The sequence below is a fragment of the Aulonocara stuartgranti genome, assembly GCF_965226115.1.
Source record: "Aulonocara stuartgranti genome assembly, chromosome: 18".
NCBI classification, from domain to species: domain Eukaryota; kingdom Metazoa; phylum Chordata; class Actinopteri; order Cichliformes; family Cichlidae; genus Aulonocara; species Aulonocara stuartgranti.
The window spans coordinates 25,432,368-25,456,421 of record NC_138954.1 but is presented as its reverse complement, the minus strand read 5'-3'; the positions used below and the strand labels follow the sequence as shown (position 1 = coordinate 25,456,421).

General features: G+C 43.1%; 1 protein-coding gene across 1 annotated transcript; it reads left to right on the top strand.

Moving 5' to 3' along the window:
- Positions 1–1,253: 1,253 nt before the first annotated feature.
- Positions 1,254–22,853, top strand: LOC309693871 (TSC22 domain family protein 2-like). The gene is made up of 3 exons (XM_082513476.1): positions 1,254–3,836; positions 20,625–20,676; positions 20,830–22,853. The coding sequence occupies exons 1-3, from the start codon at positions 1,978–1,980 to the stop codon at positions 21,187–21,189; spliced, it is 2,271 nt and encodes a 756-aa protein (XP_082369602.1). The 5' UTR covers positions 1,254–1,977; the 3' UTR covers positions 21,190–22,853.
- The last annotated feature ends 1,201 nt before the right edge of the window (positions 22,854–24,054 follow it).

Sequence of the window (24,054 nt, the reverse complement as noted above, 5' to 3'; positions counted from 1 at the left end):
TTTAAACAAGATCAACAAAACAAATAAATGTGATTATTCTACAGTCCATTGTAAAAGTGATGACCAGTAGTTCACTATGTCCATTTCAGACACCCCATCCTCCCCCTTCTTATCAAAATCAGGCCCAGATCGTTCCACTTGGTATATAAGTCACTGTGTTGGAGACAGTGCAAGCTAAACCTAATTTTTTCTATTTTGGACCCAGTTAAACAGTTTTAATCACAGACATGTACACTGTTTGAAACTGCAGGGGTTTTTTTTATTTTTTATCACACCACTGTTATTATTATAGCGGACCTAAAACAACCATTACTTGATATAAGCTAAATGAAACGGTGAAGGGTTCAAGGTTCACCCAAAATCACCAAAAAAGGAAAGGGAAGGACCTCTTTGAATTCAAAACTCATTCTTGGCCACCGGGGGCAGTGTTCTCTATGATTTGGGAAGCCTCGTGGTCTGTGAGAAAAAACATGTTTCGCTGGTTTCAGAGCACGTCTTTTTCCTTTCGGTGCTTTTGAGAGATATCCTGTAAAGTTCCTGTAAAATTGAAACAGGAAGCATTCTGGTTAATTCTTAATTAGATAGTTTCTATTTTTTTTATTTGCTCATATATGTTACAAGTATGCATATTTTGTCGTATTGCTCCATAACACATTTAAACAGAATACTGGGTGGATTTAGTTTGTTATTGCAGCTGATCATCAAATAAGGCATTTTATACCTCATGCTACCTGATATAATAGCCCAGTAACAGCTAATTAAGGCAAGGTGTAACAAAAAAAAAAAAGAAAGAAATAAACTTTACAGCGATAAGAAAAGAGTATTTTGCTCTGAGGGGCAGGCGGTAGCAAACAAGCAAGAGTGTTTGGGAGTGTTTTATCAAGACATCTATCTATTGTGATTTATATAAATCTGACTAATCGCATAATCAGCTAGACTGATAATGAGGAAATTATGAGCTAATTACGTTTCACAGTTTTCCAAAGTCCAAAGTAATCGGTCAAATAGATCCGTTGTCTGAATAGTGACAAATAGAATATAAAAGGTTAAACAGTCATTAGAGTAGCACTACCCCGACAACAATTTCAGGGTAGTGCTACTCTAATGAGTAGTCTAAAAACAAATGTCTAAAACATTTCTTTTTACTCTTTCTGTGCGTGCAGTTGTGAACGTATTTGTTTTTGTTTTTTTCCGAAGGCCCGTGAAGGCATCATTAGGATGGATTCTCAAAAGCCTGGTACGTAAACGTCTTTTGCGCTCACTACCTACCCACGATGCAGCGCGGTCGCACACAACATAGCCATCTTGTCAGGAGTGACTGAGTGAGGGAGGCAACTGTAGACGCTGTTTAGAATATCATTTGGGGTTTTTTTTTATTAACGCGTCATATTTAAGAGCCCCTTTCTCCCTCAACCGTAGTCAGCGACGGAGTGAGTGTCGACAACGAATGACTTTGAGCTGGTGAAGCGAGAGGCTACGCAGCGCCGCTTTCAGAAGGATGTCTCACATACTTGTTCCGACGTAGGGGGAGTGTGCAGCAGCCAGTTGGCTTGAATTGTTAGCTAGCTCAGTGAGTGGAGGGCTACGGGCCCTCCTCAGCTTAAAGTAGCCCCTACAGCTGGGCAGCCCACTCTGCGACAACGGCCGCTCGACAACTGGACAACCGGGACATTAGCGGGCCGAAAGCCGCGGATCGGTCACCGCACGGGCTGTTGGTAATCGTGTCTGAAGCCCTGCTGCTGGACAAGACGACACGAAGTGTGGCATTGCGTTATGAGCTCTTGAAACGCAACAGGAGTCCGAGAGAGGAAGAGGATGGCGCAGATACATCTTGATTACAGTTAGGTAGGCTAAAAAGAAAACTAGCTCCAGGTCTGCTGCTTATTATGCTCTAAGCTTTTAAAAGCTGCAGCCAGCTCGCCCCTTTTTGACTGAGGATAAACATAGCCATACGGGACTTGGATTCAGGCTGTCAATATGTCGAAAATGCCGGCCAAGAAAAAGAGCTGCTTTCAGATCACAAGTGTGACTCAGGCCCAGGTGGCGGCTGTAGGTGCCGCCGACGACACGGAGAGTCTGGACGATCCAGACGAGTCACGGACTGAGGACGTGTCGTCGGAAATCTACGACATGCCACGGGCTGATTATGAGCCTGCGTGTGACATAAGTTCATCCGAAGAAGCTCTGAATAATGTTGTGGAGCCAGAGGCGGTCGGAGTGATGCCACCATCAAGCGTACCTCATGCCAGTCAGCTGTCAGCGCTGTCAAGCAACCCCTCTGGGGATTTCAGAAAAGTGGGAGTGTCTGGTTCGAGTCAAGGTGGTCAGCAAGCACCGGGGATTGGCGCTGGGGCTGGTTTACCCCTTATCACTCAGGCTGGGCCAGTGCAGCAGCAGCAGCCTGCTTCTGCAGCCATCGCTGGGCCAGCGAGTGCGTCAGTGAACACATCCCAACCTGCTGCAGTGCCCAGTTCAGCTCCACCTCCTGCCACCTCCACGGTGAGTTGCTCCTCGCGGTTCAGGGTCATTAAACTTGATCATGGTACTGGAGAACCGTTTCGGCGAGGCAGGTGGACATGCACGGAGTTTTATGAGAAGGACTCTGAGAGCTCTGTTGTTGGTCGGACTGTGGATAGCATGAGACATGCCAACACAGCACTGGACCCTGCTGCAGACAGAGACAGTGGGCTCGGGCTTACAGGAGGATCTGCCGCAACCTCAACAACGCCCTCGAGTCATGGCTTGGGCTCCATGGCGGACTCTTCTCTCTCTTCTAGTCGTGTGCACTCGGTGGAGGCGCAGCCACCGCAGCAGCAAATCCACCATCAAAACTACAGCGCCCGCCAACAAGGTGTGAGTGGGTCGGTCACGCACAGTTCTTTCTCCAGGCCTACGGCTGTTCCGGCTCAGCCAGCAGTGGCAGGTCTGCAGCCTCTTGTTCCACAGAACCTGCTGCCTGTCGAGCAAAACGGCCCACCTCAATCCGGTGTCCTCATACAGAAGTCTCCCATCATGCCTCTCTCTGTCCAACCAAGTCCTTACCCTCCTCAGCAGCAGCAGCAGCAGCAACAACAGCTTCCTGTGGGCCAGCACCTGGCCGGCCAATCACCTGGACTGATGCAGAACCAGGCAGAGTACTATCAGCAGCACCACTCTGCACCCCTGCCACCAGGGCTTGCCTCAGGCCAGCCCCACCCAGTGTCCAGCCAGGGACAAGGACCCACTTCGGTGATGCCTACAGCCTCTGGAGGGGCATCTGCGCCAAGTCAGGCTGTAGATGTTCTTGGAGCAGCAGTAGGAGGAGTACTTCTACCTGCTGGACAGCCAGCTCCAACTGTCTTGCAGCAGCAGACTGTAGGGATGGGAGCTGCTGGAGGCCCCGTATTGGTTGGTGGATCTGCTCTGAAGCAGCAGACTGTGAATCTTTATGCCACCGCTGGACAGCCTCAACCCCACGGCCACCCTCCATCCTCTGGTGTACAAAACGTGCCTGCCATTGCAGTGAGTTCCAGTGTGCCCCCCACTGTGCCCACTGTTGTGCCCATTGCCTCCAGTGCAGCAAAGCCAAATGTGACAACCCCGAGTTTGCCTCCAGGTCAGATAGCCCACAGCAACACTGCAGGGGCTTTGGGGCCACAGGGCCTCCCAGTGACTGCATTTGGTCAGGTGGAAGCTGGTGGTGGGAGGAAGTCAGATGGAATCATCAACATACAGTCTCCAGTTGTCTCTGTGAAGGAACCAGCTAAGCCCTTCATGCCTGAGAGCCTGCAGCTCACCACTCCGACTGTCAACAGCATATTTGCAATCCACATACCTGTCGACGGGGAGGAGGACAGGTAATATATTTCCAAGTCTTTATATTAATATCCCTATCCCTGTTAAGCTTCACATCATCACTGCTGATCCTCTCTAAAACTACCCGTAATGAACACCGCTCAAAAAATCACAATGACCATGCAAGGACTAAACATGCTTAATTTAGTCCACAGCAGGGGAGAAGTTTGTCACACATTTAGCCATTTGCAGAAAGATGAAAAGCCGTAACAAACAGCAGCACTGTGTGCTTGTTAATACGGACAGGGTTTTCCCCGTAGTTTCAGGGAGGTATTGAGGAAGGGGAGTATGACGAGGAAGAGAGTAGTGGCACACAGGAAGGAAATATGTTTGCTGTTTTAATATTGGGGCCTAAAGCAGTCAGTGGAGTGTAGCACACTTCCCCAGCACAAGAAACAACTTGTTAAATACACATGGCTCCTGTATCACAGTGACTCTGTGACTCCTTGTGTGTAAGGGTGTGTGTGTACGTGTGAGTCTCCAGCTTTTACTCCAGCTATCACCCTCTAGGACAGTGTGTGAGGTGATGGCCTTGGCTGCAAACCTCACAGATGTTTTGCTGGTTGCTACTATGTGTAAGGTTAGTTCAGTGTTCAGTTAGCCAGGCTAACTGAGGCTGCACTGCACATGTACAGCAGATTTTATTAAGTCAGGTCCTGTTTTAGAAAATCCGTTCTGATACAAACATAATGAAGAGTATTTTATTTTTTAAATGTATTTTGGGGGGGCATTGCTACAGTTAGCCCCACCAGGTACTGCTCACTAAAAATGTTTAGAGAAGTTTTGGGCATTTACATTGTTAAATTTGTGATGTGGTGTCACATAAGGAGTCTCTTTGTAAGCAAATGTCATCTACAAAAGATATCACAATTGCGCATGATTTGATTTGTGAACTAAAAAATAGGAGTATGTGAAGTTTGCATCTCTTCCAGAAATGATCTTTCTCTCAGTAGTAGATGGCACACATGAGCGGAAATGATTTAAAGCCTGAAATCTCTCAGTGGTTTCCATTTACAGTCTTAGAGATGTACCAGAATGTAGACCAGACAGGATACGCAGCCTGCAGAGCACTGGCACTACTTTCTTTCTTCCTCTCGAGCTGTATGTTGAAGTGTCAGTTTGTAATGTGCACTTCAAGGAAGTTTAAAGTGCTTCGATGACTTCTGTCATTTCTGTGACTGGCTTTTATTTTGTTTTATTTTTTAAAAATCCTTTATTTGTTTACATTTTGGCACTAATAAATCATTTTTGAATTATTTATGGATGTTATTTCTAAATGGACATCGGAGATTATCTTACTAGATACTGATGAGTCTGTGTCACACAATAACATAAATACATTTGCACAGATATCACTCATGACATCGAGAACAATTTATTTTCTTGATGCAAATGATTGCAATTGGACTCAAAAAGCCTTCCAAACACTTTAGCTGCCACTATGAGAAATACATGTCAGCTTTTGACTCATATAAGCATGTCCAACCAGCAAGCCAAATCATACAACTTAAGCTTTGTTTTATCAGTTTCACGCAGTATCTCTGCAGTATGTGTCCATCCTGAAAGTCTTTCGCACCATGAGAGGGAGATGAGCTTCGCAGGTTTATATTCAGCTCTTCACTTGATCTGTTTAAGTTGTAATGACCACAAGCCAGTTATTTTGAGTGCACTTTTTTAATATCAGGTGACATTTCAAAGGTTATTAATGTCTGTGATAATGTCACTCTCTTCGGGCGCTAGATTTTTGGAGCACCTATAGTTTGCTTGTGAGAAGACCGAGCTCCCGGGGTGATAAGAGCGGGGGTCTCTTACGACAGCCAAGCACTATCAGACACTGAGCAGTAGTTTTTCCACTGTGCCCCTGTTTTGCCGATAAGAGACCTCACAAAGGGGCGTGTCAACCAACTGTGCGTTGTCACGCAATGGCCCCTTTCTTTTGCAATGCAAGTTTAGGCTAAATTACCCTGTTCTGTTTAGAGCCTTTGGACAGGAGCAAACATACATGTTTCATAGTAAGGGTTCACACTCATCTGTAAGTCATTCAAAACACCGGCTAGCGTACTGCTCTCTGTTGGTGTGGTCAGCATGCTGTCTGCCCCTCTGACTGACAGAAGAGGCATCACAGTTGCTCACGTACAGATGAAGTGTTGAATGACATTCCTTTACTGCAGCAACTGAGTTAAGCACAGAAGAGGAGGAAGAAGTTGCGTACTGAAACCTGCTGTGCCTCTCTTTAGTAGGCATTTTAGCTATGCCTGGCACACCTCCCTCCCGTAGCTTTAAAAAAAAAAAACACAACATGTTTCCATTCTTAATTTCTACATTTCTACTGCACTGTTTGTTTCTCTCCATACTCATGTGTCAAACAACAAGAAAATTCATGCTCATTAAACTTTCTCTTTTTTTCTGTAGACACAAATTAGGCTTTTTATTGCCAAATAAACAGACTGTAGCATAAGTGTGAAAAAAGTGAGACCTTTCCCGACTCTCTTGGTTGACTCACCCCGTGGAGTGCCTGCTGTATGAGGTATTTTGGACAGATTTTTGCACAAAACTCACTCCCTAGTGCCTATCCTCAGTGCTTTCTCTTCCTCTCCCAGCAGTAACAGTGAGCAGCGCTAGCTAATGGTAGCTCAGAAATGATAAGGCCACTATGGAATAAGTCATTCATTTCAACAAAAGGCAGGGTGTAACTGTCCAGTTACAGTGCCAATTCACATCAATCGCTTCTGCAATGCACTTTATTTAGTAAGATCCTACAATATTACAAAAACCCAACAATCAGACGACCCCCTGTTAGCACTTGCCGAAAGTGGGAAGTAGGGCTGTGCGATATGAACAAAATCTCATATCCCGATATAAGAATTCTATCGTCCTGATAACGATATAAATCACTAAAATGTAACATTTTCTGTAAATTCTGTGAATCTTGGGCAGCTCGACTTGCGGGAAGTGTTTCCAGCTGCGCGTCATGTAGCTGGAGTCGAGTGTTTTAACCGATGCATGAAACTCGACATTTTTAGACATAAGTTGTAACGGCCGACGTTTTCTTTGTGAGTATTTATTACACGGCGTGCTGCGGGGAAAAGCCTGTTCTGACGTTTGAGTCTAAGGTTTGTTTTTTAGCACCTGACGGCTCTTTTTTTTTTTACTTCTCATCTGTAAATAATCTGCTCTTTCACGTGATTCAGTTTATTTTGAAAAGTCTCAACAGGATCTTGTGCTTTATTGTGAAAGGTTTATGTGGAACATAAACAAGCGGACACGCGATGGCGTTACCGTCGTTGTTGCTAACCACAACGCATAAAAACAGGCGCTTGTCCTTCAATAGTGTGGTTATATTAAATATAAGAGAAAGAAAGAACTTTAATAAATGAATATAGCCACTACAGTGACCATCAAAACGATGAAAAAATATTGCCGTAAACAGTTTATTTTGCGACACCACGAAACAAACGATAGTGTAAAATGAAACGATAGACGTTTTTATATCGCCATCCGATATATATCGTTATATCGAACAGCCCTAGTGGGAAGGAAAATTTCCCTTTGAAACAGGAAGAAATCTCTGGCGAAACCAGGCTCGAGCAGGGGAAGCCATCCAGCCCAACCAGTTGAGGGTTAGGGGAAAGAAGAGCAAAACAAGACTAAGACATTCACAAGGTGGTTTTCAGTATAGTAACGTATACTTCTTTGTGACTAATGTCACACTGGGGATTGACAGCAACTATTCACCAACTGGTCATGGAGTACACACGTTCGTTTAGGTACAGGTGGTTACCAGGGGGCACTGATTGACCTCTAGGTCAGCATGACTGGGGCTTAGCAGTCAGTTTCACTGTGACTATAATCGGGGACTACACGTCTTTCCTGACCTGTAGTTACCACTGATTGTTGATCGGTTTGATTGGGGCCTTAGCCATCTTAATATATCCATTTGTACTAGATATGTGTAACATGTATACAAAAGTTCAGGGTCTTTTGTATGTATGATTTTTATGCATGCAGTTCATTAAAGGTTTTATTAGTAATGGCAGCTTTCTTTCTTATGCTGAGTGTTAATATCAAGTGTCTTAATAACACCTCCCAATAAAACATGCATTACATAGTATTTATTGCATCTTTTAAAGGGTTATAGACTTCATAGTGCAGAAACTGGAAAGACTCTTACATTTGTCCATAGCTTCCTTCCCCCATTTAGTTTTGCTCACAAGTAATTAAAATAAAACAATGGCTATATATACTCGAGACTGAAGATGCTGTTCTCATTTTTAGAATATGGTTTTCTCAGCTTAATGTTTCCCAGATGGCTTCAACAACCGAAGGCATAAAACAACATTTCTGGATTGCCATAATGTCTTTGCCGTACTCACAGAGGGGGGGATGGCTGCTATTTTGCAAACTCATCATAAATGTATTGCAACTGAAGTCTGTATGTAATTGAGCCTCATGCTGGGGGGGCATGGTTTATTGTCCTCACATAACGGGAGCTTATGTAAGATCAGACTCCTTAGGAGGTAGGAGAGAGGAGGGGAGTCCAGGTTTGCGATATAGTTACTGCCACAGTGAATTGAGAGACTGTGCTCGTGTGGGTGGATAAGAGGTGTGTCTTTAAGGGGATGGCTGGACTCCATGAGCGCTTGCGTATGTGTGCACAAGTATCCATGCTGGGGGTGGACGTGGATAAGAACTGCTTATTCATTTTTAGTCATAGTGGAAGTGGTAGCTCTGTGTGTGAGAGCGAGTGTGACACAGAGACAGCATGTACCACAGGGTCTTTCCCTCCCATCGCTGACCTCTCCTCTAACTGCTGTATCCTGTTTTCAGTCACAGTCGCTCACACTGCTCTCCACCTTCTATTCATTTAATATTCCTTAGCTGACTCCCTGCTTCCTTGCTTCATATCATATGACATTTGGTGGGTACATTTTATCCACAGTGCTTCACTGAGGTACAAGTCAACACTTAAAAAAAAAAAAGTGGCTTTGATTGGAATGAAAGTTTTTAATCTGCCTTTCGGCTGTAATACCCTTTGAGCTGCACAGCAGCGAGCAGTAGATCTACAAGTATCTTTATTTGCATTTAACAGCAATGTAATACTCTCTTTTTCTGGCTGTAAATATTGAAATGGAGCCTCAACTTTAGGTGTGTGTTTCTGTGTGCACTAGTCAAGTTGTTCTTCCTCTATGACCCCAGCCTAATCTCAGCCTTTGAGTTATTTTTATAAAAGAAGGGTGTATTGTTCTAGTTTGACCGGCACTATTAGTCAGTATGTCTGTAGGCTTTGCTGCAGTCATCCACCCCTCCACCCCAGGTGTAGAGGCTCAGAATCCATGTTGACAGGTTGTGTTTTTGTTTCTTTTTTTCTTTGAGACCAGTGGGATTATCTGAAATAATGCAACGGTCTTCTTATGTCAGTCTCACCGGTGTAGAAAGAAGGCTAGCATGTGACTCGGGCGTGCAAAATGTCAGTTTTATGTGTGCAGCCATTAGAGAAGCAGGCATGTACGGATTAAAAAGAACTGATAAGATTGGAGGGGTTGTGTATTTTGGACTCAGTTTTTAATTTGCATCCCACCTGAAGCTCTTCATTTTTCTCACAAGCAGAACAGCTTCACCAAGTTGGTCCGGTGTTTAACTGGGGATGTGCTGTACTGTGTTATAGATAAGCTTAGCTCACAGTGTTCTTTTTATCTTGCTTGTGGAAAGCAAAACATTAACAAGTGACACAATAATTGAAAAAGTCTTTAAGCAGTTTTGTTCTTTGGTCAATTAAATACCAGCTTCTTTTAGCCCAAGTCTTTTAATCTACACATATATCTATTCACTGCTGCTGTCAGTTATTTTCCACTACATGCAATTTAGTTTTCATGTTTTCCTGTGCCTGCATGGGCTTCCTCTGGGTGCTCTGTCTCTCGGCTGTGGAAGGAAACCATACTTGTTGGGTTAATTGGTGATTCTAAAGTGTGTGTAAGCTTGTCTCTCTATGATTGGCAACCTGTCCAGGCTGTACCCCGCCTCTCAAACCCAAGCTGAATAAGTGGTTCAGAAACTGGATACATGAACTGTACAATCCACTTTAAGATCTACGCATGTGGGATATGTTTAGATACTCCTAAGGCTCCATCTAATACCAGGAACTAGACTCTGGAACTAAAAGTTGTTTTATTTTTTAATGTGCTATTTCCTCGCATCTCTAAAAGTAGCTTGATAAAAGCAGATTTAAAAGTGTTCGGTTACTCTTGGGGAGTGCCCTAAAAGGAGCAACAAGATCAAAAAAATGCAACTACCTAGTTTTGCTATGCTAAACATGAGGTTATAAATTAGTTTGAACGCTAAAATCCAGGTTTCCAGTCTCCTCTGGTAGCTCTGCTGTAATCGTGCAGTTGCTCTGGGTCCTTCTTGCTCTCCATCTCCCTTGACTACAACCTAAAACCTGCTGAAAGAAATCTCACGAGGCCACTGAAATCTAAATAGTTTTGACCTACTTGTGCTGTGTGGCAGATATATGGATTTTGCTGAAAACCTGATTCCTCATGTGCACCAACAATGAGAGCTTTCAACAGCCCCTTATAGCCTCTCCCTCTTCTTTGTGCATAACTTACCTCCAGATTACTCTACCTGTCCAGTTAGTACCAACACTACCAGTTTGTTAGTGATCCCTCAGCCCCCTTTTTATAAACTCAAACACTCTCTATCCATCCAATGGCCATGTTTTTGATGGAGGGTAGAAAGGGGATGATTTGCACTGCAAACAGAAGAGCAAACTTCCCCACCTTTGTAAAACTCTGTAGCTCATTTGGCCCCGGTTTGAAGTTTCGGTGCTTCTGCTGTGAGGGGGACCTTGAGTGAACCATGCCGCCTCTGCAACACCTTGACTGGAGAGGAAAATATCTAGGTTGACACCTTTTTGTAGTCTTCGTGTTTCCCTCTCACACTTTTGCTCTTTGATATTTTCTCCTCCTGCACTTCTGCATGCTCTCGCTCTCCAACTCAAGCTTCCTACCCCGCTCCCCCTTTGCTTCATCACTTAAGGCTGTTGTGGGTTTTTCACATGCTCAGCTACTTAGCAAGGTTATTAAGAGGTTCAACACCGTGACCTAAACCTGCAAACCACTGGTTTGCAGAAACAAGGGGGGGGGAGAGATAAAAATAAATAAATAAATAAAGAATGCACGTGTCATGCCCCAGCTTAATGTGTGACATCAACCAGCAAAAATGCATCCAGGAGTTATTTTCAGATTATTTTCTGCTGCCTGGTCATACATTAGCTTTAGGGTCGTCTCGAGCAAAGCCTGAGCATGTGCAACCTTCTTTTTTTCAATCAGGTAACCTTGTGGGATCTCAGAGAGTGGTTAAAAAAGAGGGGGGGTATTTTCATTGTGTGTGCACATCTGTTGGGTTATGTGTTCCCTCCTTTTGTATGACACACACATATACACACACACACACACTCTGGATTTTGGGGTTTATGGAGGAGGCCGCATGTTCTCAGCTGCTGAACACGGTGACTGTCTGGTTTACAAAGAGCAGCTTTCATAAAGGGATATTGACATGTTGCCTTTTAGACTGACAAAGACAGCCTTTGAGAGTCGAGAGTTTGCTACTTGAAGACAGAGAATGATGACTCTTCTGGTTCTTACCTCATTCATCAAGAGGCTACCCAACTCCAAGTCATCTGACCTTGTTGATTTCAGTCGATATAGGACTTGTGCAGAGCTTTAGCCTTGAAAAACTGAGGTTTTCCTGTGGAGGCGTGCCTGGCACACGTGTGTGGGTGTGTGTGTACAGAGATTTGCAGGCCACAAAGTAATATTAAGCAGAGCCAGAGCTAGTGAGAGTGTTAAGTCATGAGGTAATGTGACAAAGGCAGTTTGTGCCAGAAATTTCTAGGAAAAGAGCCTTGGCTGCTATAATATCCACACGCATGCTGTAAATCTACACTTTACTGTGCGTGTGTGTGCACGTGCAGTCAGTGCGCATTTGTGTTAGTGTGAATGTGAGAAAGAAGCAGTCTTAAAATGCACAGACTGAGAGTGAATGAAGTATATCTGTGTGTCTGTGTGTTTGGGGGGGGGGGGTACGGGACGGGGATTTCCTTTGCCTTCCCCTCATGCATGTGTTGTTAGAACACAGTGTACTTGTAGCTAGTTACCAGGAATATGGGGGGTAGAGTGAAATTGAGTAATGTGATTGTATTTGACTCAAATTAACCAGGAATTGATCAGGAAAAAGATCCAGCTTCATCCTCATCAATACCAATATTTGATCATGTAAAAAAAAAATCAATATTCTGTCATATCAGCCGATTATTTATTTATTCATTTATTTATTTATTTATTTATTTAAAGACACAAACTGTTAACAGGTTCTTCTAAAAATTGCCCACCTCTGCTCAGTTACGGTCGTTTTTGTGGCATTTCAAACACGTCTTGACATGAGGAAATTTGTAGAGTGCCCCCTGGTGGGCTGTCTGTGCAGTATCCATACACCTGGCATGATTGAAGGGTGTTTCTCGCATCTCTTTTTTTGCTTTTTAAATGTTCATTTATTGGCCATTGTAAATGCAGATACAGATAACATCAGCCCAGCAATAAAGCAGTTGTGCTCGTGTATTTGTGTGTCTATAAAATTTGTTGTTGTTTTTTTGTTTTTTTCTAAGGTTCTTAAAAACATTTTTTTTAAAGGTCTTCCCACCAGCAGAATTTGAAAACTGCTTTCTAGTGTCATTAGGCATAAATACCACTCTGTTCACTGGGAATCCCTGCCATTCTTGGAAGATGCTCACCATTCCCGTCACATCTACTCTCCTACGGCTGCATTGCTAAAGATAAATTGGCCAAACGTTTGGTGTCTGTCAATATCCTCCATTTGGAAAGATACTGGCCTGTTAGCAACTGCAAGGACATTTATCAGTGTCAGTTGCAGATTGTGTCACATTAATTTTACACTGGATATATGTTCAAAGATAATGTGAGAAGAAGCTAAGCAACTAACAGATATTTATTTAAATTAACATTTTAGCATTTTGCACTTCCCTTATTTCTGATCTGCAGCGTAGCAAGTAGTCATGTGTTTCTTCTGTTTTTGTTTGTCAGTGGTAGTTGGCAGAAAACATTTGAGTGCATTCTGGCAATAGAAACTGCATTGTCAGGTTTTTATTGGCTCAGAATCGTCTCCAGGAGATGATTATGTAAGCAAGGATAGTCTGCTTAATGTGGTCTGCTACCTTGTTACTCAAAAATCGGTTTTATTTAGTTATTTTAGGGTTTTTTGAGAAATACAGATGTCTGTTCTGCTTGCGTAAATGAAGCCCCGATTTAAAAAAGGCTATTTAAAAATGCTAATTTTCCTAATTATTCCAAAACCTTTGTTATATATCATCAAGGAAAAGCATATATATTTTTGAACTAGAAGTAGTTGCGCAAGTCATTTGAGTTTAAAATATATGAAATATTCTTACCATCCCTCGTCTGCACATGCACAATTCTGCAGTGACGTTCAAATATCCAAGACAAATGATATTTACTTGTGTGTGTGTGTGTGTGTGTGTGAGTACAAGTTGAGGGTGAAATCAGGGAGTACAACTGAGTGATCAGCATGTTGACGGTTAAAAGCTGGAGGGAGGTCCTTAATGTGTTTGAAGCTGTCCCCACCTTTGAACATAACTTCCTGTGTTTAATTGAAGACCTCAGACCTTTGCTTTACTCTCTTTGAATCTTCCCATTAAGACTAAGAGCCTTAACTCTAGTCATGTTTACTGCTAGAGAGTTTTGAAGATGTGTGAGAAAGCATTTGTAGGAGTCAAACTTGAGTCTGTTTTCACTGTCGCAGCTCTTCACTCTGTCTCTGTCTCTTCTCTCTTCCCTGAATGCGGTTGACACAGGAATCCCTCCAAGGCTTTCTACCAGGCCTTCCAGTCTGGCAGCAGATTAAGAGACTCAAAGGCGCACATTGATAGGTACAGTACTGGATTGGTCCGGGCAGGCCTGCAAGAGTGTAACATTGTGTGTGCAGTGTTCAGTAGCAGCGAGCTTTGCTTTTTCCACGTGCATGGATTGAGTTTGGAAACGAAGCCTGGCTGCAAGCGCAGGATTAGCCAGTAGATTTCTCAACCGGCATCTCTTTGCTCTGTTATTTATTTATTTTTCCCACTGCTTCTCACTAGCAAATTAACGCAGTCTCTTTTTAAGATGTCATATATTGTGTGTGTGTGTCACTTAAACGTTGAAATTTTTCAGTCGGCCACTATTAATCCAACAGCTGACTGTGTTTCGTAGTGCAAACTCTAGGATAGTCTGGTAGTGTACACAGTTGTTGATCACAGGAATGGAGATGTCCACACTGTAGCCTTCTTCTGTAATGCTAAAGAGCAATATTGTGCTCTCAAACATCAAATACATCTAACAGCGCTTGACACTTCTAAATGTCATTCTGGTTTAAGTATTGTGAAGTGACAACAAAGAACATGAAACAACTCGATCAGAGCAGTTCTGCAGACTGATAGGACTTTTAAGCTGATGTTCATGGTTTAAACATGCATACAGTATGAAAACAATCCAATGAAAATACTTTAAACTTGTTGTTTCAGCTTTAAAGTGGCTAAAAGAGGCGTGAAGAGTGTGTGCATGCTCTCTGCAACACTGGAGTTAAATATGAACCTGAGTAAAGCCAGGTTTCTAGTGCGCTCTTTCTGCACTCTTTCCTGCCAAATGGTTTTTATTCACGGTTACATTTTAAATTCATCATGAAATGATTCATTTCCTACATGACAGCAAGGTAAGTAGATGGCGTAGCGAGACAATCGGAGGGGCGAACATTTTTCTGATGCCATTTACAAAAATGAAAAGAGAAGCACATGAAACCATATCTCAGTGACAGGAAATGAAACTGTTTTAGAGAAATATACAGCTGACACACAACCAGCCGCTGAGGAACTACTCGCTCACACACATGTACGCACACACACACACTTTCATGCGCGTGCATATACAGTAATGTCAGCCCTTTTGGCGCCTTAGCTGCTTTGATTTAAATTTGAAAAGATAGATCAGCGTTGTGGTGGTGTTATCCAGAGTGTGATGCTGCGTGGCGTGCACGTGATTTCTACTCTTGGCTGAAGGCAGCAGCAGTGTAAGATGGCACAAATGTTTCGCCCCATGCATTCTTTTTTTTTTTTTTTTTTTTTTCTTTCTTCTTTTGGAGCGCCGTTGTTGTGGGTACATTGTCCCATCAAGGACTGCTTTTGTTTCCTTGGATGCAAAGATAACCAAAGTTTTGTTTGATAGATTTGGGCGATGGCCGTTTGACACGTGATCCGACTCTTTTATACGGTTGGTTTGGGATGATGTGTGAGGCGACCAGATGAAGGCGGAGAAAGTGAAAAATTAATATCCTGAAGGTCTTTTTTTTTTTTTTTTTCTCTTCACCCGTGTGTTGGAAATGATGTTCCAGATGACACCCATCCGCTGGAATAAGACCACATGGGCTGCTATATCATAGCATCATTCCTGCATTTCTTTTTGTATAGAAGTGAAACCATCCGTTTCATGTTTACAGAGAACTGTGCCTCATCTATACTTCCCTAACATATGCAACCCTACCATAACTCTGCTTTGTACTTTAAAGGGCCGTTTACATATGAAGCACTCAGGCCAAAGACAGTCAGCAACATAATTTAGGAGGGTTCAGAGTAAACTTCTTAACTTCTTGGCAAGTGATTGACGTGACTACCAATGACCGCGATTGACATATGAGGGGGTGGTAGAGGGTTACCCAGCCAACCAGAGCCTTTTGTCAGCTACTGACCAGTCGTAAGGGCGATGGTGGAAATGCTTCCTGTGTGGAGGCCTGTTTAACCTGAAAAACCTCCTCAAAGTAGATCTACATCAGTTGTATAGGAAATTCACCCATTTGATCATCTCCATGGGTCACATGTTCCCAACAGAAGAACGCATGTAGGGTCGCCTCTGTCTCCTGCCAGGTTTTTCATTTTGTTTACTTTTTTCTTTAATATATTTTTATATTTCCAGAAGAATCTGTTTTAGAAGAGCTTAAAGGCATGGCACCTATTGACCCCTGTCAGACCTGTGGGTGTATTATACAGATATTAGGGTAAACACACTGATACATTTGACAATATCAGCCTTGTTGAGTTATCAGCAAATAGAACGACATTTACAGATAAAGAGAGCAACAAAAACTTGATGTCTTAAAAAGGAAAACATCTCGTCAGCTGTCAATTTTTTTTTTTTTTTAAATATCAGACCTGGTTCAGAATATTTACAGTTCCTGGTATCATTATCCATTCATGACCCAATATGTGTTCATTTATTTTTGCATGCTGCCAAAATCGATCAACACATTTAAAAATGTCGTTAACCACCAAGTCAAATAAAGCCCGTCAGCTTTCTTGGGTAATAAATATATACTGCTGCTTCATAATTACACCAAAGCCACGCTCGAGTTTTGAGGCTTGCTGTTTGGTTATAATTATAGCACTTCCTCATTTTGTTCTCTGTGGCGGACTGCCTTCCTACAGACACAGCTGTCTAATGTAACTGTGGAAGTTCACAGGTCTGTGATAAAAATGAAAGTAAATATTTGTGTGGTTGCAGTACCAAGCTGCTTAGAAAGAGAACACAGATTTCCCCCTTTAAATTGGGGGCGTCTTGGGGGCATGACACGAGAATATTGTCCCGTGCACCTGTTGTCCTTGGGCACATGATCAGCCTCGCCTTCACCTCCCAAGCTCTAAACTTGTATCATCATGTCTCTTTTTTTTCTTTTTTTTTTTGCTAATGTTGCTGAAGGAAACTTAGTGGTCTTAAATATGGCAGCAGTTCTTTCAGGGAGAAGGAATGACAACTATTTGATGTGCAGATGACTTATGCATGCCCGCCGCTCCACTTGCCCTGGTACTAGTGTAAACCTCTCTAGCGCTAATGGACTTTTTATTGGCATTCCTGTTTTACAGCTAGCACTGTAAGGGAAGCTGCAAACTTCTGCCGGGAGCTTATAAACTTCAGTCCTGTTGGTGTAGAAGGTGAAGTTTATAGGAGCGATCGGTTGTATAATCAGCGGCAGAGTAAGTTCAGACCCTCATCTGAGCCCAGCCTTTAGGCCTCCGGGATTTGACCCCACATACATCAGCGGTCGTACAGTGCTCGCTTTGTAATGCTGTCAAAACGGAGGAGGCGGCTCCGCCGAGCATTTAACGTGATTTGGTTCAAAGTCAGGCGCTCAGACTAGTTCTTGGCTTTCACAGGAGCTCTAGAGACTTAAACAAGATCATGTGTATCAGCAGAGCTCGTACCAGTGCTCCAAAACACTACTGATGGTGCAGTTCCCAAAAACCAAAAATCCCCTCCCTCCCTCCCTCAGTGCCAGTTGTTCTTGGAAGTTTTACTTCGAATACCAGATGGTCTCCTAATATGGTTTTGACTTGTTGTGAGTGTTTTGTTTTTTTTTGTTTAGTTTTTATACATGCCTGCTTCAGTCTGTATGTCCAGTCATAGTCGAGAGGAGCTGCCCAAACCATCATGACTTAATAGAATCATATTTACCCACTTGTTCTGACAGACTCTTAATAAAGGTTGATTGTATTATTGTTTTCCAGTCTCCATAGTTACAGTTTGCTGGCTTGTCACATGTTTCCCCTGACAGTGCACATGGGGTTTTTTAGAGTTTTCCCGGCCGTTTTATTCTCTGATTTGATTACAATAGTCTCAACCCAGCTCTCTGAAACCAGCTGGAGGAAACCCCAGGAGAAAATGCTTCATACCCCCCTGCTTTAATTACAATGAGGTCATTTAAAGGCACTACAGAGGAGTATCACATTTAACCTTGGATGACAGTAGAGCTGAAACCAGGCTGGAAGTTAATCTGCAGCAGTTTTGATAGAATTTGCACAATATGGCTCCCTCCATTAACAATTGTTCTGCCATGTGAGTTGTCACATGAGGGTTGGACCCAGGTTTCCACCCTAACTGTAGATTTATCCAGAAAATATGGAAATTTACTGTATCCTGTATAATCCACAAAGCGTCTGGCCTTAGCTGTGAACATCTGTCATCGTTTTCCTGTCTCATCCCCGTCACATTTACAGTTTTTTCACATCAGTTTTATCAACTTGACTTGCTTTTCTTTTAAGAGATTATATCGGCTCTTCTTATTTTGTCTTTGGCTGGTCCAATTGAAATCCTGCCGTTCGTCTTTCTCAAAAGTAGAACTTCATGCGTGGGTATAAGCAAACTTTGGGCTCTAACAGATTCAAACAAGCCTGTATTTATACATGTGCAGCTGCAGAGTGTGATCCTGTTATTAGCAGAGCATGTTTTTGTTTGCTGTACTATCTGAAAACCACTGGTGAAGCAACAAGGGTGTAACCCAGCGAGTCCATTAAGGCTCAGTATTTTATAGACTGAGAGATTCCTCTAGGCACAGGCCTATTGAAAACTCCTGTTAGGGAGGAAAGCTATAGGAGGTCCTGAGTGCGGCACCACGTCTAAATTAAAGACACGTTTGGTACTGGGTGAAGCTGATGTTATTTTCCTTGTTTAAAGTGTTTTGCTTGTATAAGCACTCATGGTGGGGGTCACATAATGTCTGAGGGAACGACATAAAGAGACGTTAATGAGCGAGTGCTGAATTTTATTTCGTGAAGTGATGGGCGTGATCTGCGCCTCTAGCCATGATTGCACCATGTGCATCTTGTTCATAACATCTGCATTTTTTTATTTATTTTTTTCCCCCGTCATTGTGTGACATGCTGGCTTGGAAGTGGTGTTTGACATTATCATATCTGGCAGTGACCAGAGGTAGGAGTGGAGGACAGGGGTGTGAGTGACGGTGTTTCCCAGCAGCAGGAGTATGAGGAACATTCCTTCCACAGTACAGCCTGCTGATAAAGATCATCCGAGTCTTTCTGCCGGCCTCTCACACCCACACTAGTTACATGTAGAGGAACAGAACAACAGTAGGAGTCTACATGTATTTGAAGGCACCTTAGTACCGCGTGGTGGCAATGATTTTTTTCATAGCTTTTTGTTGCAGGTGTAAATCTGCATCTTATTACAGCTGAACTGATCCTTTTGTTTGTTTATGAGATCAGGAATCTTACTAAGACACTAAGTGATAATTAAAAATGAAAACACTGCTATAATAAGATTTTTCACCAAAGTACAGAGTTAGAAGATATGCAGCTGGACAGCTAAGCTCATCATGTCCCCCTGGTGGAGAAAGTATGTAATAACATCTTACTGATTTCTTAAAGTGCTAATTTCTACTTTCTGTATTTATATTGTTTGACTCAGCTAGAGCAGGTTTGCATGTTTTAGTTTCACCATTTTCAGCTCCTCTTAAGGATGAGGCCAACTTTGATTGGTTCCCTCCCACAAACAGCCAGACCTGTTTATGCCTCTGACATGGCACAAAGCTCACCTCATTATTAGAAACTTTAAACATCATTAACTGAATATATAAGAAATAGAAATAAATTCCTTATTTGGTTACTTATTCTTATCACTGATCACCGGGATAACTTCAGTGATAGTAATGTCTGTAAATCAATCCACAGTTAAATAATTCAGCGATATTTCGAATGTTCTCAATAAACCAGTATATATGTTTACTCCCATGAGCAAGATGGAAGATATTAAACAAAGTTAATGGAACAAATGTGGATGGGGGAGGTGAATCCCAGAGGAAAACTGGGTTATTGTGCAGCTGTTGCACATATTCTGCAGACACAGCATATGCCTGCTTATAGCTGCCTCTGTAACATTTGGATGTAACAGTGGGGGATAATTGGTTTGATCAGCAAGTATAGCTTGCAGTGGATCAAAATTATATTTTAAAGCACGTTCCACCTCGGCCATTTAACTTGCACTTGTAGCCCTGCCGAGCACAGTCGCTGCACTTATCAGTCACTATGAAGCCATCAGAGCCAGAAATAATTTCAGACATGTGTCCCCACCTCCTTCAGCTCCTCGCACTTCTCCTCCCATCGGCTCGTGTTTCATTATTCTAAATGCGGTCACAGTTGCCCAGCTAAACCGCCTCCGGTAGGCACCGATGACCTTCTGTGCGCTGCTACCGGTGGAGCTCCAGCAGCGCCATGCCGTGCACGTTTTCCTACAAACCACCGGGCTGCCCTGGGGACCCGACCCGGCTCGCGAGCTGCGATCCGCTGCCCTCCTACCGCACACGCCGCACGTAAGAGCGCCGCTCCTCCTCCCCGCGTGGTTGTAGCTGTGTCTTCACGTTGTAATGGATTTACAGGAGTCAGACCAAATAGCGCTTAATCATAGCTACACATTGATGTGAATCTGGGTGCATGAATATTTGTTTCCAGCGGTGGGGTTAGCTGGCAGCTGCCTTTGGAGATTTATCCGCACGGTCCAGTCATCATGGCTGTTAAACAAACGGATGCATCATTCAAACAAACTTGAGCCTGTTGCCGGGGCCCGGTCTCGTGTCATTTCTCCTGTAGGTGGCCAGGCGTAGATGTGAGAGTGGTGACTGGTGCTTTTGTGTGATCTGACCTAGATGCCTGAGGCGCCTTGTTTGACTGGTCGACCACCAATGTGTCATCTGGTTTCGCTTTTTATCTGGGGTTCTGCTTTATTTCAAGTTGGATTAGTATTTTTGTCCATTTCAATAGAAGTCAGTATTTTCCATGTTTCCGATGTGTTTGGGAACACAAAAGCAGGAAGAAGTCAAATATAGAAAGTAATCATGATGCGATTGTTTGTGTAACTGTACTTTATCTGTCTTTTCTTTTTTTGCAGTGCCTCTGGAACCAATGTTGTTGCCATTGATAATAAAATTGAACAGGCTATGGTGAGTATTCATTTTACCACTAATCATATATGCGTCTCTTTTAAATGAAAAGCTTAGGAATGAGTTCAATGTAGAGAGTGTATACATGTAATAAGACAATGGCTCCTACCACTGGTTAGTTCCCACTTCATGTTTCCCTCTGCTCTCCTTCAGGACCTGGTGAAAAGCCATCTGATGTATGCAGTGCGCGAAGAGGTGGAGGTCTTAAAGGAGCAGATCAAGGAGCTGTACGAGAGGAACTCTGTGTTGGAGAGGGAGAACGCCGTGCTGAAATCTCTGGCCAACAGCGAGCAGCTATCTCAGCTGTCCACCCAGTCGACCAGCAGCTCGGGCGCCGCGGCTTCCCAACCAGGACTCAGCCAGCCTCAGCAGCAAGCCCAGCCACCGCTTCAAGTTCAGCCTCCATCGCAGTCGCACCCCCAGCTTCAGCACCACCCCCAACCCCAGCAGCTCCAGACTCAGCCGCAGCTCGATCCCAGCCAACAACTGCAACCCAACGTCACCTCTGCTTGAAAGCGCATCAAAAACCAACAAAAGAAAAGCAGAACAGCATCTTCTCTACAACTTATTACAATTAGTGTATGTGAACTTCTTAGCCACCAGCTTGACCACAAAGAGTACAGTGCTTCTGTGCGAGTGTGAGTGTGTGTGTGTGTGTGTGTGTGTGTCCGAGTGAGGAAGCAAGACTGTGAATTGGTGTTAGAATGTGTGCGTGTATGCATCTGTACTGTGGGCCTTTCCAGTGTTAATGCAATCATCAAGAGTGCAACAGACGGACTGAGACAAAGTGTTCAGAGTAGAGTTGGGGAAGGTTGAGGGTTTTTTGTTTTGTCTTTTTGGTTCTTTTGTTTTTTCCATTTTGGCTGTATTCCCAGATTGGTTAACAGCTGGGCTTGTAGAGAGGATGTCTTTTCTTGGACCGGGCCCGAGCCAAACCAACCTGTGACCTGACCCGAAACCAGTAGTTGTTGTTGTGGAAAGCGAGGGGTTTGCCGGACAGACGGGGAGTGATTGTCAAAAAGAGAGCGATTATTTTTTTAAATGAGATAATTGAAGGGGAGGGGTATTTTTAGCCTTGCCGTTTCATGTTGTAAAGAAAAAACTGGGAGTGGTTTTTTTTTTGGGTTTTTTTTGTTTTTTGTTTTTGTTTGTTTTTTTTATTTGTTTTTTTTATTTGTCTCCTCCTCCTACTCCTTCTTCCTCGGAGCGCCACGCCGCTGCCGTTACTAAGTCCAACTCTTGCATCACTCTTTTGAGTTCTACTGTTAAGTGTTTTTATTTATTACAGGGCTGCTATTTTTCATAAATGAACAATTTAAACAACAAAACCTATTTAACAGGAGCCCAACGACTTGTTTCCTCTCTTGCTTTTTTTCCCCAGTGTTTGAACAGATTGGCCACACATCCCAGACAACAGCTTTATATATTTGTGAAATGCCGACAAACAGAGAAAAATTCTGACAAATGTTTAACACTAACCCAGATTTTTAAGGCTGCAACTGCCAGTTCGTAGCTCAGTCCAGATCCAGTTTGAGTGTATATTTTTGTATAGCATGATGGACTTTTACCCACCGATATCAAATCTTAAGGCCTCCGGTGAAAATTTGATAGGCAAAGGTGAATTAGTATTGCCACGTCCCCTCACTCACTCACATTTTAGTTCTCCATTGGTTTTCCTGAAACGGGGTAGGTGGGTGGGGGCACGGGCACGGTGGCAGTAGTGAAAACATGTACTTTGTAACCAAAGATCCAAAGCTGTGTAAATGTATTTTGAAATGCACACACACCTTTTTCTTTTCTTTTTTTTTTCCTTTTTTCCCTTGGTTCTCATTTGTTACTTCCTCCTTCACAGAATATTTTTGTTGCTGTTCAGCATGTTCTGCATGATCTGTAATCTTCAAACCACTTTCTTACCTCATTTTTATTCAGCACTCTTATTGTAAGATAGTCTGTGAACAGTGTAAATGGGGACGTGGGGGGGGGGGGGGGGGTGGGGGGGTAATGATGCGCAACAGCGAGCGGAGTAAAATAACCTAGTGTTACCAACACTAGTCACAGCAAAATGAAGTGAGCCATGTTTTGTTCGTTTAAATGGTGTTTGAATTTCATATGCCAATAGTTTTGTTACATTGCAAAATTTTAATGTATTTAAATAAAAGCAATATTCAGATTCCAAACGTGTCTCACCTTTTTGTTCAAAAGTTTAGTGTTTCTGTGTTTGTATGAATAAACAATCTTTTGAATGTGTCCCCAAGTGCAGTCACAAAAACCATCAAGCGCTACGATGAAACTGGCTCACACTAGGACCTACCAGGAGAGGAAGACCAAGAATCACCTCTGCTGCTGAGGATGCATTCATCTGGGTCACCAGCCTCACAAATCGCAAGTTAACAGCACAGATTAGAGCCCAGATAAATGCCACACAGAGTTCTAGTAGCAGACACATCTGTACAGCAGCTGTTCAGCAGAGACTGAGTGAATCAGGCCTTTATTCAATTCAATTTTATTTATATAGCACCAAATCACAACAGTTGCCTCAAGGCGCTTTCTATTTTACAGTAGATCGTACAATAATAGATTCAGAAAAAACCCAACAATCATATGACCCCCTATGAGAAAGCACTTTGGCGACAGTGGGAAGGAAAAACTCCCTTTTAACAGGAAGAAACCTCCGGCAGAACCAGGCTCAGGGAGGGGCGGGGCCATCTGCTGCGACCGGTTGGGATGAGAGAAGGAAGACAGGATAAAGACATGCTGTGGAAGAGAGACAGAGATTAATAACAGGTATGATTCAATGCAGAGAGGTCTGTTAACACATCATGAGTTATAAAGGTGACTGGAAAGGAAAAACTCAATGCATCATGGGAATCCCCCTGCAGCCTACGTCTATTGCAGCATAACTAAGGGAGGATTCAGGGTCACCTGAACTACTAAGGAAAAGGAACAAGCAGAAGAGATTTGTTTGGGCCGAGAAACACAAGGAATGGTCACTGGACCAGTGGAAATCTGTGCTTTGGAAATTATTTTTCCAAGAAGGAGAGTGACTGAGTGCTGCGCTGTATGGCCTGGCCTCCACAGTCACATGACCTAAACCTAATCAAGATGGTTTGGCATGAGCTGGACCGCAGAGTGAAGGCAAAAGAGCCAACAAGTGCTCAGCATCTCTGGGCACTCCAGTAAGACTGTTGGAAAACCATTTCAGGCAATGACCTCATGAAGCTCATCAAGAGAATGATGTTCTTTTTGGGGCTTTTAAAAAGATTTTGTAATGTGGTAAATGTTGCAAAAGTGTATTATCCCGGTTGGTTATAGTTTTTTCAAACCAAACTGCTAAAAAAAAAAATCCTTGAAAATTAACACAAATATTAAACTAGAATT

Bases quoted from the DNA above. Each gene is read 5' to 3' on its own strand.
- LOC309693871 (XM_082513476.1), top strand. From the start codon at position 1,978: ATGTCGAAAATGCCGGCCAAGAAAAAGAGCTGCTTTCAGATCACAAGT. The intron at 3,837-20,624 runs GTAATATATTTC...CTTTTTTTGCAG, and splicing joins GTCGACGGGGAGGAGGACAG to TGCCTCTGGAACCAATGTTG. The intron at 20,677-20,829 runs GTGAGTATTCAT...GCTCTCCTTCAG, and splicing joins ATAAAATTGAACAGGCTATG to GACCTGGTGAAAAGCCATCT.